This window comes from Gorilla gorilla, chromosome 18 (assembly GCF_029281585.2).
Source record: "Gorilla gorilla gorilla isolate KB3781 chromosome 18, NHGRI_mGorGor1-v2.1_pri, whole genome shotgun sequence".
NCBI classification, from domain to species: domain Eukaryota; kingdom Metazoa; phylum Chordata; class Mammalia; order Primates; family Hominidae; genus Gorilla; species Gorilla gorilla.
This window is the reverse complement of record NC_073242.2, coordinates 31,895,973-31,909,526: the sequence shown is the minus strand read 5'-3', so window position 1 is coordinate 31,909,526 and position 13,554 is coordinate 31,895,973. Positions and strand designations below refer to the sequence as shown.

At 49.3% G+C, this 13,554-nt stretch overlaps 1 protein-coding gene across 4 annotated transcripts; it reads right to left on the bottom strand.

The window, feature by feature from the left end:
- Window positions 1-74: 74 nt before the first annotated feature.
- On the bottom strand, window positions 75-11,163 carry TMEM219 (transmembrane protein 219). 4 transcript variants are annotated; one of them, XR_008672635.2, is made up of 7 exons: window positions 11,023-11,163; window positions 9,847-10,048; window positions 9,558-9,747; window positions 4,881-5,110; window positions 1,552-1,722; window positions 982-1,080; window positions 75-172 (listed from the first exon to the last, which is right to left on the bottom strand). XR_008672635.2 is itself a non-coding variant. In XM_019012734.4 (6 exons), exons 2-5 carry the CDS (start codon window positions 10,009-10,011, stop codon window positions 1,585-1,587), a joined length of 723 nt encoding a protein of 240 aa, XP_018868279.1. In that variant the 5' UTR covers window positions 10,012-10,048; window positions 11,023-11,163; the 3' UTR covers window positions 75-172; window positions 1,552-1,584. The 4 variants fall into 4 exon arrangements, 2 of the variants coding, with proteins under 2 accessions (XP_018868279.1, XP_004057513.1); XR_002003211.2 differs by having other exon boundaries at window positions 9,847-10,045; window positions 11,023-11,161; XM_019012734.4 differs by lacking the exon at window positions 982-1,080.
- Window positions 11,164-13,554: the final 2,391 nt, after the last annotated feature.

Below are 13,554 nucleotides of genomic sequence, written 5' to 3'. Positions count from 1 at the left end.
CCCAAAACTTCTAAGCCTGCCTACCCTAAAATCCCCACCTTAATCCAACCCCCAATAAACACCATACACGCCACTGGGCAAAAAAGCTTTTTATTTTCCCCCACATTCCGCTCTTCGCTTTTTCTAAAACCTTTTCCAACTCAGAGCCAAAGCCCAAGAAGTTGATTCACACCTGGGGAGAAAGAAAATAAAACAACAAAACAGGTCGAAGAGCTGCTAGAGGAAGCTCTGAGATGTGTGCAGAAATTGAGGAAGGAGCAGAGGGAGTGACAGCTAGAGACCAATATAGGCATTTAATCCCAACTAAGGTAGCCTCAGGACCCCAGGGTCTGTCAGGGGCCAGGAAGCCCTCCTTTCCCAGTCCAAGGTTGAGAGGGTCCTGTCATTTCCTGTCCCAAGTAGGTGGTTGGGGCATTTAGGCCCAGCCATCAGCAAAATAAGCACAGTTGATCTTGAGCTTCCACTTCCTCTGGCCTGATCAGTTCCCTGGGCCTCAACTATTTCCACTTTTCCCATAGTAACTTCCTAGGGCACTGCAGCCAGCTGAAGCTGAGACCAGTTCAAGAGCTGGATGCATAACACATGGCTCTCAAATTTCATGCACCCCCCTCTGACAAGTGAAGATTTTTTGCAGAAATATTTTTTCCTTTAGTGAGCTGATGGGTGAACTGGTTAACCAACATGACCCCCACCCACTGCTACGTTTGTGAAGCTGATTCCCTCCAAAGATCTTGTTAACGGAATCAGCTTTTTCTAAAGGTAACGATCACTAAATGGAAGACAGAAGGTGCATGTCAAGTTCTTGGGCACATACTATGTCCCCAGTAAATGGATATCATCAGTTAGACTCTTCTGAGCAGTTCAAGTTGAATTTTACAAAATTTCCATCATAAAACTGGGTATTGGAATTTCAGGACAAAAGCAAGACAAACATGGTTCATATTCAGGACGAATCATCAAATGTGAACCCTCTTAACTCACCATTGTTACCCAAATGCTTGGACGTGAACTAGTTATGAGTCTTAAAATCACAATGTTGCTTGAAAGAAGTCAGCCACAAAAGAATGTGTATGATTCTGTCTATATAGTTTCAAAAATAAGTAAAACCAAACTATATTATTTAGGAATACATACATGGCAATACATTATAAAGCAGGACAGTAATTTCTAGGGAGAGAGAGGGCATTGTCAGGAAGGAAGGGACCATGGGGGGTTTCTGGACAGCTGGTAATATTCTACTCCTTCCCTCAGTGGTATTTATAAGTATCCACTTTATAATAATTTGCCAAGCTGTCCTTTTATGCTATTGGACTTTTCTACATAAGTGTTAAATATTTTATAATAAAAAAGTTAAAGTAATTAGAAAAATATTGAATGCTGACGGTGTCAAATTGTTCCCAGTCCCTAAGGGAGAGCTGTGGTTGAAGAGGTTCTCGGGGACTCAGAAGCAGCAGTCTTTGAGGAAAAGTCCAAGGATCTGCTCTACCCCAGTTACAACCCCCACCCCCACCCCATTCCCTGCTCCCACAGGACTGGAGCAAAGAACCTCACCTGAGAAACAAGTCGGGAACTAGGCCAGTGCCCTCAGAGCCGGGTTCTAGACCAGTGGGACTCCCGGCGCGGGTGGAAGCACATAGCAGTGACACAGCAGAGAAGGCCACAGAAGAGAAGCAGGAAGGAGCCCAAGACCAGCAGCCTGGAGCCACACAGAGCCAGCTCCTCCTAGGGAGGGGTACAGGGAGGGGAGGAGGAGGACATGTTAATCCAGTCCAAGGGCTATAGAAGGAGCCTCCATGAGGGAGAGGGCTCTCCACATCTAGGGAGCAACTGAAGGGAAAATGTTATTTTCATATAAGCTGACATTTGTCTTTTTTTTTTTTTTCTGAGAGGGAGTCTTGCTCTGTCGCCCAGGCTAGAGTGCAGTGGCGCGATCTCAGCTCACTGCAAGCTCCGCCTCCTGGGTTCACGCCATTCTCCTGCCTCAGCCTCCCAAGTAGCTGGGACTACAGGCACCCGCCACCACGCCTGGCTCATTTTTTGTATTTTTAGTAGAGACGGGGTTTCACCGTGTTAGCCAGGATGGTCTTGATCTCCTGACCTCATGATCCGCCCACCTCGGCCTCCCAAAGTGCTGGGATTACAGGCGTGAGCCACCGCGCCTGGCCCTTTTTTTTTTTTTTTTTTTTGAGGCAGGGTCTCACTCTGTAACTCAGGCTGGAGTGCAGTAGTGCAATCTCGGCTCACTGCAACCTCCGCCTCCTGGGCTCCAGCAATCTTCCCACCTCAGCCTCCTGAGTAGCTGGGACCACAGGTGTGTGCCACCACGCCCAGCTAATTTTTTGTGTGTTTTTTCGTAGAGATGGGGTTTCACCATGTTGCCCAGGCTCGAACATTTGTCTTGATGGTTTAAAAACTACTTTCTTGCCCAATTATCAACCTGAACCCCCATCATAACTCCATGAGATAGGAAACTTCATTATGATCCACAGTTTAAAGATGTGTAAGTGGCCGGGCGCGGTGGCTCACACCTGTAATCCCAGCACTTTGAGAGGCCGAGGTGGGTGGATCACGAGGTCAGGAGATTGAGACCATCCTGGCTAACACAGTGAAACCCCGTCTCTACTAAAAATACAAAAACTTAGCCAGGCATGGTGGCGGGTGCCTGTAGTCCCAGCTACTTGGGAGGCTGAGGCAGGAGAATGGCGTGAACCTGGGAGGCGGAGCTTGCAGTGAGCGGAGATTGCGCCACTGCACTCCAGCCTGGGTGATAGAGCAAGACTCCATCTCAAAAAAAAAAAAAAAAAAAAGTGCAAGCAGTGCTAGATCTGGAAACCAGATCTCTGATTCCAAGTCCCAGGTTGTGCTCCTCATGGGGTCTTTTCTTTTTTTCTTTATTTGAGACGGAGTCTCACTCTGTTGCCCAGGCTGGAGTGCAGTGGCATGATCTCAGCTCACTACAACCTCCGCCTCCCAGGTTCCAGAGATTCTCCTGCCTCAGCCTCCTGAGTAGCTGGGATTACAGACGCCCGCCACAACATCCAGCTAATTTTTAAATTTTTAGTAGAGATGGGGTTTCACCATGTTGGCCAGGCTGGTCTTGAACTCCTGACCTCAAGTGATCCACCGGCCTTGGCCTCCCAAAGTGCTGGGATTACAGGTGTAAGCCACCGTGCCTCATGGGGTATTTTCAAATGTGAGAGTGGAGTGTGCAGCAGCCTCCTGACTGATGGCCCTCCTCCACTCAGCCATTCTCCACCCAGCACCAGGGAAGCACATCTCTCTCCTCCTTAAAACTCCTCAGTGGCCCCCACGGCCTTCAGCATCAGGTCATAGCCCTCTATCCTGCATTCACAGAGCCTCTCCATCAAATCCCTGTGGTCTCTCTTGCCTTTTCTCCTTCCTAAGCCTCTCAACATGGAGTGCTCCCAAAGGCTGAACACTTTCTTTTTTCTTCCTTCTTGAGACAGGGTCTCACTCTGGCACCCAGGCTGGAGTGCAGTGGCACAATCATGGCTCACTGCAGCCTCAAACTCCTGGGATCAAAGGATCCTCCCACCTCAGCCTCCTGAGTAGCTGGGACTATAGGTGTGTACCACCACACCCTGCTAATTTAAAAAAAAAAATGTTTTTTTTAAGAAATGGGGTCGCCAGGCGCAGTGGCTCACACCTGTAATCCCAGCACTTTGGGAGGCCGAGGTGGGTGGATCACGAGGTCAGGAGATTGAGATCATCCTGGCTAACAAGGTGAAACCCTGTCTCTACTAAAAATACAAAAATTAGCCGGGCATGGTGGCAGGCGCCTGTAGTCCCAGCTACTCGGGAGCCTGAGGCAGGAGAATGGCGTGAACCTGTGAGGTGAAGCTTGCAGTGAGCCGAGATTGTGCCACTGTACCCCAGCCTGGGTAACAGAGCGAGACTCCGTCTCAAAAAAAAAAAAAAAAAGCGAAAAAGAAACGAGGTCTTGCTATGTTCTCCAGGCTGGTCTGGAACTCCTGGCCTCAGGCATTCTCCTTGCTTCGGCCTTCCAAAGTGCTGGGATTACAGATGTGACACCTGGCTGAACACTTTTCAATCTCTAGGCCTGTGCGCATGCTGGTGCCTTTGCCTGGAGTGTACCTCCCCCGCTCCTGAACCTCCTCTACTGCAGTCCCTGTCCAAATCTTCCTCATTCTTCAAGGATCATCCTGACCTGACAGAAGGTGTGGGTTGCAACCCTGGCTCTGCCACTTAACCAGTTGTGTGGCCTGCAGCAATTCACTCCCTTTCTCTAAACCTGTTTCCTCATCTGTAAAATGGGATAATAACACCTACCTCAAAAGGCTATTTTAAGATCAAATGAATTAATGAACCCTGAGAGCACTTTGTGCATTATAAACCACTGTGCACAATGCTCTTTGGTAAATGCCACCTTCTCTGTGAAGCACTCTCCATAAATGTTCAAGTTACGGTTAATGGCTCCTTTCTCTGTGTTTGCATAACACTTTGCTCACATCTCTCTAATAGCAATTAGCCCATTTGCCTCTTATTATAGCTTCTGAACTCCTTTGAAGTAGAGAGAATGTTTTAAAGACAATAGTAAACAACAATAGCTGTCACTTATCAAATCTCTATGTCCCAGGCATTGTGCTGGGCACTTCACGGTCATTCTCATTTAATCCTTATTTGATGGAATTAAGAGATAGGGTCATGTTTTCTGTTTTACAGATGAGGATGCTGACACTCAGAGATGTTTAGACACTTGTTCTACGTCACACAGCCCCCAAGGCAGGGTTATAAAACCTGTGCTTTTTCTATAAGGTAGAATTGTTTCCAGGGACCTTCAAGATACAGTAGTCAGCAGGCAGTCTACAAAACCCTGGTGACCCATCTGAAGCTCTTACCGAGGTGAGCAGCTTGGTCAGCACAAGGCCTTCATGGCTCCAGACACTAACACATTCCTCACCCATTCTAGGGCTCAGGGTGGCATTTCCAGCCCCCTCCTCTGAGCAGGATATGGGTGGCTGGCTGGAGGGTAGGATTCCTGGAACAGCACTAAAATATAGGCAGGTTCCTGCAGTCCTTTCTGTGGTCACCCTGGCTGTGATAAGGACCAGTTGTCCTGCAGAAGATCCTGTGAAAGGCACAGAAGAGAAAATGGAAGAAAATGAGAGGTGACGCGGGAGCCTCTGTCTTCACGCTTCTTTTCTTGTATTTTCTTTTTTTTTTTTTTTTGAGGCGGAGTCTCGCTCTATCACCCAGGCTGGAATGCAGTGGCGCAATCTCGGCTCACTGCAAGCTCCGCCTCCCGGGTTCACACCATTCTCCTGCCTCAGTCTCCTGAGTAGCTGGGACTACAGATGCCCACCACCAGACCCGGCTAATTTTTTGTATTTTTAGTAGAGACGGGGTTTCACTGTGGTAGCCAGGATGGTCTTGATCTCCTGACCTCGTGATCCGCCCGCCTTGGCCTCCCAAAGTGCTGGGATTACAGGCGTGAGCCACCGTGCCCGGCCCTTTTCTTGTATTTTCTTTCTTTATTTTTTTGAGATGGGGTCTCACTTTGTCGTGCAGGTTGGAGTGCAGTGGCACGATCCCAGCTCACGGGAGCCTCAACCTCCTAGGCTCAAGTGATCCTCCCACCTCAGTCTCCTGAGTAGGCAGGGCTACAAGCGTGTGCCACCTACCTGGCTAATTTTAAAAAATTTTTTTGTAGAGACAGGGTATCACTGTATTGCCCGGGCTGGACTCAAACTCCTGGGCTCAAGCCATCCTGCTACCCTGACCTCCCAAAATGTTGGGATTCCAGGCGTGAACCACCACGCCTGACCCTAGTCATTTTTTAAGGCTTTCTATAATACCAGGTGTTTTGGCATTGATTCTATTCAATAAAGTATTCCATATACCATTATTTATATCACTGAGAAATGAAAATAACTTTGTATCAATATAAACACAAATTAAGTTGTAATTTAAATTAACTTAAATTACAACCAATACAACAACCATACTAATACTCGCAAGGCTGCAGTGAAATGGGCAGATACACATTGCCCATGTCAGTTTGCATAAACTAGTTCATTCTTTTTAAGAAAGCAGTTTCTCACTTGGTACCGAAATCCATTAAAAGGTTCTCACCCTATTTTAAATTAGTGGGGAAAGGATGGCCTCAGTAAATGGCCTTGGGAAAATTTCCATGTAGAAAAAACATAGCGTCAAACTGTTATCTTATAAAATAAAGTTCAGATGTATTAAAGAACTATACAAACTAAAAAAAAAACTTAAGTATTTAAAGAAAATACAGAATATTTTATTTTATTTTATTTTATTATTTTTGAGACAGAGTTTCACTCTTGTTGCCCAGGCTGGAGTGCAGTGGTGCAATCTCGGCTCACTGCAACCTCCACTTCCTAGGTTTAAGCAATTCTCCTGCCTCAGCCTTGCGAGTAGCTGGGATTACAGGCGCCCACCACCATGCCTGGCTAATTTTTTGTATTTTTAGTAGAGACGGGGTTTCATCATGTTGGCCAGGCCAGTCTTGAACTCCTGACCTCAAGTGATCCACCTGCCTCAGCCTTCCAAAGGCTGGGATTATAGGAATGAGCCACCACGCCTGGCCAGAATATTTTCTAATTTTAAAATGAGGGAGGCCTTCCTATGAAAGACACGAAACCTAAAAGTCTTAATAAAGGACAAGAGTGATAAACCTAACCTCATAAAAATTAAAGACTTCTATGCAATGAAAGATAAGTTAAAAAAACAAGTAACATATTGAAAATACCTATAATATATTTAAATGACAAAAGGTTTACTATCTAGAATAAAGACCTACAAATCAAGAAGAAAAAGACAAATAAAAGAAAAAGGAACAAAGGAAACAAACAGGTAATTCACAGGCAACATGAAAACAGACAATAAACCATAAGAAGAGGCTCAACCTTACTAGCAATCAAGAGAAAGTAAATTAAAACAATTGGGTAATAGGCCAGACCCGGTAGCTCATGCCTGTAATCCCAGCACTTTGGGAGGTGAGGCAGGAGGATCACTTGAGCCCAGTAATTTGAAACTCGCCTGGGCAACATAGTGAGACCACATCTCTATAAAAAATACAAAAATTGGCCAGGCGCGGTGGCTCACACCTGTAATCCCAGCACTTTGGGAGGCCAAGGTAGGCGGATCATGAGGTCAGGAGTTCAAGACCAGCCTGGCCAACATGGTGAAACCCCATCTCTACTAAAAATACAAAAATTAGCTGGGCATGGTGCCACATGCCTGTAATCCCAGCTACTTGGGAGACTGAGGCAGGAGAATCTCCTGAAACTGGGAGGCAGAGGTTCAGTGAGCTGAGATCGCATCACTGCCCTCCAGTCTGGGTGACAGAGCAAGACTCCTTGGGCTGGGGGGCGGGAATTAGGTGGGCGTGATGGCGAGCACCTGTAATCCCAGCTACTCAGGAGACTGAGGCAGGAGAATGTTTACTGCAAGCCCTGCCTCCCAGGGATAAGCAATCCTCCCACCTTAGCCTCCTGAGTAGCTGGGACCACAGGTGTGCACCACCACGCCCGGCTTTTTTTTTTTTTTTTTTTTTTTTTTTTGTATTTTTAGTAGAGACAGAGTCTTGCCATTTTGTCCAGGCTGGTCTCGAACACCTGCGCTCAAGCAATCTGCCTGCCTTGGCCTCCCAAAGTGCTGGGATTACAGGCATGAGCCACCACATCTGGCCCTAACTGTACACTTTCAATGGGTGAATTGTATGGTACATGAATCATATCTCAATAAAACTATTATATATCTATTTAAAAGTAAAAAGAATGGGAAAGAATTGTCCCAAGTCTGCATATATCGGACACATTCCTTATTTTTGTTAACATACATGTACACCTGGACATGCAGAGACCCACTCCCCCGACACATATATACTCACAGGAGAATCTTAGAATGATAGTGTTGTAAAGGACCTCAGAAGTCAGAAAATACCACCCTCTTCCACCCCTCTTTATCTTAGCATATTTTAGACAAGGCCAAATGTCACACAGGGATTATTGGCATCCACTGACATTTTCACATTCTCCCTATCGCTTGTCATTTTCCCAGAAGACTATAGCTCTTTGGAAATTGATGGTGTCTAATTTTTTTCTGCATCTTTTGTGGCATACAGAACTATGCTAAGGAAAAAGGGGCCTCTAGGAGGAGGTGGCTAAAGGATGAGAAAACATTAGGTCAAACCTAGCCCATTTCATCCTACCTCCAAGGATAGACTCAAAGAACATCAGAACTGGCAGAGGAAGAAAGCATTCATAGAAAACCTACCCTGTCGGCAGCATGTTCACTGAAAGCCCTAATCACAGAAGTGACTAAAGTCCAGGGATGTGCCCAAGGTCATCATTGGTGAGGTCAGAGGCAGGGCCCAGCCCTGAGTGTTCTGATACCCGACCCCACAGTCCTCTGTGATCTCACCTTACTTTTTTTTTTTTTGGCGCGGGGTGGTGGGCGGGGCGCGGGGCGGGACAGAGTCTCTGTTGCCCAGGCTAGAGTGCAGTGGTGTGATCTCTGCTTATTGCAACCTCCGCCTCCCAGGTTCAAGCGATTCTCCTGCCTCAGCCTCCCAAGTAGCTGGGACTACAGGCACCTGCCACCACACCTGGCTACTTTTTGTATTTTTGTTTGTTTGTTTGTTTGTTTGTTTGAGACGGAGTCTTGCTCTGTCTCCCAGGCTGGAGTGCAGTGGCACGATCTTGGCTCACTGCAACCTCCACCTCCCGGGTTCAAGCAATTCTCCTGCCTCAGCCTCCCAAGTAGCTGGAACTACAGGCGTGCACCACCAAGCCTGGCTAATTTTTTTTTTTTGAGACCGAGTTTTGCTCTGTTGCCCAGGCTGGAGGGCACTGGTACGATCTCGGCTCACTGCAACCTCCGCCTCCCGGCTTCAAGTGATTCTCCTGCCTCAGCCTCCTGAGTAGCTGGGATTACAGGCACGTGCAACCATGCCCGGCTAATTTTTGTATTTTTAGTAGAGATGGGGTTTCACCATGTTGGTCAGGCTGGACTCAAACTCCTGACCTCATGATCTGCCCGCCTCGGCCTCCCAAACTGCTGGGATTACCGCTGTGAGCCACCGCAACCAGACCACCAGGTTAATTTTTGTATTTCTAGTAGAGACGGGGTTTCACCATGTTGGCCAGGCTGGTCTCGAACTCCTAACCTCGTGATCTGCCCTTCTCGGACTCCCAAAGTGCTGGGATTACAGGCATGAGCCACCGCGCCTGATTTTTTTTTTTTTTTTTTTTTGAGACAGAGTCTTGCTGTGTCACCCAGGCTGGAGTGCAATGGTGCGATCTCGGTTCACTGCAACCTCCATCTCCTGGGTTTAAGCGATTCTCCTTCCTCAGCCTCCCGAGTAGTTGGGATTAGAGGCGCCTGCCACCATGCCTGGCTAATTTTTGTATTTTTAGTAGAGATGGTGCTTCATCATGTTGGCCAGGCTGGTCTTGAACTCCTGACCTCAAATGATCCACCTACCTTAGCCTCCCAAAGTGTTGGGATTACAGGCGTGAGCCACCACACCCAGCCTCTGATCTCACCTTTCAATCCCATCTGACTTCCCAGGACTGTGGCCTGGAATGTCCGGGTCTTGTTCCTGTCTGGACCCTCTCCGAAGTTCAAGGTGGTCAGCAAGCCCACGACGTGAGACCCTCGCCACTTCCCTGTGACTGTCCCATTCCTGGGACACAGGGTCAGCTGGCCAAAAGATCTCAAAAAAGAGACCCAGTCCTGTGAGCAAAAGAAGGGTGGGAGACGGGTGAGATGAGATTAGCAGCAAAAGCCTGTCTAGGTTGGAAGGAAGAGCGGGTACGGGGGTGGGGAACTTACCTGGGGGATGTCAGGGCTGCGCAGGCCAGTCCTGTGGGTGAGGAGGAAGCTGCCAAGGCCCAGGCCAGAGAGGCCAAGGAGCAGCAGGATCAAAGTGGCACAGACCAGAGGTGGGTGGTGGGCCAGACACAGGTGCAGGTTGTGCCCTGCCTGGCAGTTGCCCATGGGGAGCAGAGGGGGCTGAGCCTCCGGGGAGAGCCTGCTGGAAGACAGGGAGGGAGAATGGGACAAGAGCACCTCTTTTACGCAAAGAGAAAAGAAAGCTCAGAGAAGACAAAGGACTTCCCAAGGCCACACAGTAAGTGGCAGAGCCAGAACAAGAATCCAAGGTTCCCGACTCCAAAAGTTCAACTCCCTGCACTGCTGGATAAATATTTGCTGCATTTCATTTCTGAAGTAATCTAAGTGGAGGCAGAGCAGTGTACTCCGTGCTGGAAGAAGGAAACTGAAAGGGAGACTTCTCAGCTGGAGAAACAGGAAGCACTGTTCTGGGGCGAGGGTTTGGCTGAGGAATAGTTCCAGCCAGAGCCCAGACAAGGGAAGACTCTGGAGAAGAACTCCACTGTGCAGCTAAACGGCTAGATCTGAATCCCTTTCTGTTATTCACTGACTCTGTGAGCTTAAGAATCCATGAAATGGGAGTTCTGAGAACACCAAGTAATAAGGATTAAACGTGGCGGATGAAGCAGTCTGCGTGGTATTTGGCCATGCAGGAATTCAACAAATGTCCACTTCCTTTCTCTTTCTCGTACAGATCCTCAAAACCGGGTAAGGCGAGGCAAAAAATACTGTGAGAGAAACTGAGGCTCGCGGACTTTAACACAGGAGGGGTAGGGCCAAGATCTGAACCCCGCCTCCTGCTTCCAAGTGGGGTGCTCCTTCCCACGCAAGGTGCGACGGCCTGATGGAAAAGAACTTCTGGAAGGCGAAGAGATAAACAGGGGTCGGGGGAAAAGAAGGGAGCCACGGAAATGTAGGTGTCACAAATGCTCAGCCCTGCCCCGCCTCCCGTCCGGCTGGAAGGGGGTTAAAGGGAGGGGAGGGCAGAGTCTGAGGGTCCGCGGCCGAGGGTGCACCTGAGCACCCCCTCCCCGGAAAGCCCCCGCCCCGAACGATTGCAACACCCTCGTCCCCTCCCGGTCTCGCGCGTCGGATCCGCCAGCCGCTCGCTCTTACCCCTCGGGGCCGGGCGGAGGCCGGCGCCCCCCGCGACGTCACGAGCCGGGCCGCGAGGGGGCGGGGTCCGTGCTCTGCGCTTCCGTCCCCGACCCTCCTCCTCGCGCGGCCCCGCCCCGCGGCCGGGTCCGCATGCGCAGTGGCCACGCGGGCGCCAGCCTCGCAGCTCACCGCCAGGGTGGGGGCGTACCAAAGGGACACCCAAGGAAGGAGCCACCAGAAAGGAAAACCTCCGTGGGAGGGGTGGAAACGGGAGGGAGGCCAGGCAGCAAGTGCGAGAAACGTCACAGAACCCGTAGGCTCCCTCCAGAGAGACTGGCGAGAACTGCCCCAGAAGCTTGTCGCGGGCATTTTTGGGCTGTGCGTCCCCTACCCGCGCCAATAGCACAGACCAGCCGCGCCCGGGTTCCTGGTGAGGACTCAGCATCCGCTCAGAGTTGCAGGGCTGCCACTTGAGGACTCTGTCCACTGGGGCTGGGAGTGGTGTTTTGGACTCCGCTCTTCTGTGCACCCCGATCTGCACCTTTCTCGTGGACCCTGACTTTTAGTGACTCCTTAATGTATAGGATGCTGGAGCTGAAGAGTTGCTCAGTAGAGAGCATCTCAGTTCACTTCTGCCCAAGTTTTGGAGGTGAGAACATCTGACTGGAGGTATCATGACACATGGAGCCAGGAACTTTGGGTTCAAATCCTGACTGTCCGTACCCTCGCATAAGCCATAGCCGCGCTCTCAGGGGACTAAGCTTACCCCTCTACTAAAGAGGATCATCCTATCTATCTCACCGGTTGGATCAGAAGCTTAAAGGGTAAAATGTGGGAAAACATGGGCCCAGTGCCCACTAAGCACACAGGACAGATGCTACTTGAAACGGAATCTATTTAATTCGACTGTGGCTTCCTTAAGGCAGAGGTCATGTCGTTTGTATCAACAGCCACAAAAGTTTGTGGCACAAAACCTTCGCATATACCAATGATTTTTTTTTTTTTTTTTTGAGACGGGGTCTCAGTCTGTCGCCAGGCTGGAGTGTAGTGGCGCGATCTCGATTCACTGCAACCTCCGCCTCCCGGATTCAAGTGATTCTTCTGCCTCAGCCTTCCGAGTAGCTGGGACTACAGGCGCGCGCCACCACGCCCAGCTAATTTTTGTATTTTTAGTAGAGACGAGGTTTCACCATGTTGGCCGGGATGGTCTTGATCTCTTGACTTCGTGGTCTGCCCGCATCGGCCCCCCAAAGTGCTGGGATTACAAGCGTGAACCACCACACCCGGCCGATTTTTTTTTTTTTTTTTTTTTGACAGAGCCTTGCTCTGTCATCACCCAGGCTGGAGTTCAGTGGCACAATCAAAGCTCGCTGCAGTCTGGACGTCTTGGGCTCAAGAGATCCTCCCGCCTTAGCCTCCTGGGTAGTTGAGACAGCCGGTAGTCACACGCCACCCACCATGCCCAGCTAACTTTTGCATTGTGTGTAGAGACGGGGTTTTGCCATTTGCCATGTTGCCCAGGCATGTCTCGAACTCCTGACCTCAAGCAGTCCTCTCACCTCGGCCTCCCAAAGTGCTGGGATTACAGGCGTGAGCCACTGTGCCCTGACTAGTCAAATGATTTTTGACAAGGGTGCTGTGGGCATTCAGTAGAGAAAAGAGTCTTTTCTGTGCATCGAAGGACACAACAGGCTGGGCATGGTGGCTCAAGCCTGTAATCCTAGCACTTTGGGAGGCCGAGGCGGGTGGATCACCTGAGGTCAGGAGTTTGAGACCAGCCTGGCCAACATGGTGAAACCCCGTCTCTACTAAAAGTACAAAATTAGCCAGGCATGGTGCCGGGCGCCTATAATCCCAGCTACTCCGGAGGCTAAGGCTGGATAATCGCTTGAACCTGGGGAGTGGAGGTTGCAGTGAGCTGAGATTGCACCACTTCATTCCAGCCTGGGCAAAAGATCAAAACTCTGCCCCACAAAAAACAAAAACAAAAAAAGGAAAGGACAGTGAAAAGGCAACCAACAGAATGAGAGGAAATATCAAATCATATATCTTATAAGGGGTTAATATCTATAATATATAAAGAACTCCTACAACTCAACAACAGCCCAATCTCAGCTCACCTCAACCTCTGCCTCTCAGGCTCAAGGGATTCTCCTGCCTCAGCCTCCCGAGTAACTGAGATTACAGGCGCACGCCACTATCACCTGGCTAATTTTTGTATTTATTAGTAGAGACAGGGTTTCACCATATTGGCCAGGCTGATCTCAAACTCCTGACCTCAAATGATCCACCCGCCTTGGCCTCCCAAAGTACTGGCATTATAGGCGTGAGCCACCGCGCCCGACCTAATTTTTTGTATTTTTAGTAGAGATGGGGTTTCATCATGTTGGCCAGGCTGGTCTCAAATTCCTGACCTCAGGTGATCCATCCGCCTCAGACTCCCGAAGTGCTGGGATTACAGGTGTGAACCACCGCACCAGCCAAGTATACCAACATTTTGACTTAATCCACTCAACAAGCCCTCAAAGTGGATGTTCTTCTGGAAAGCTG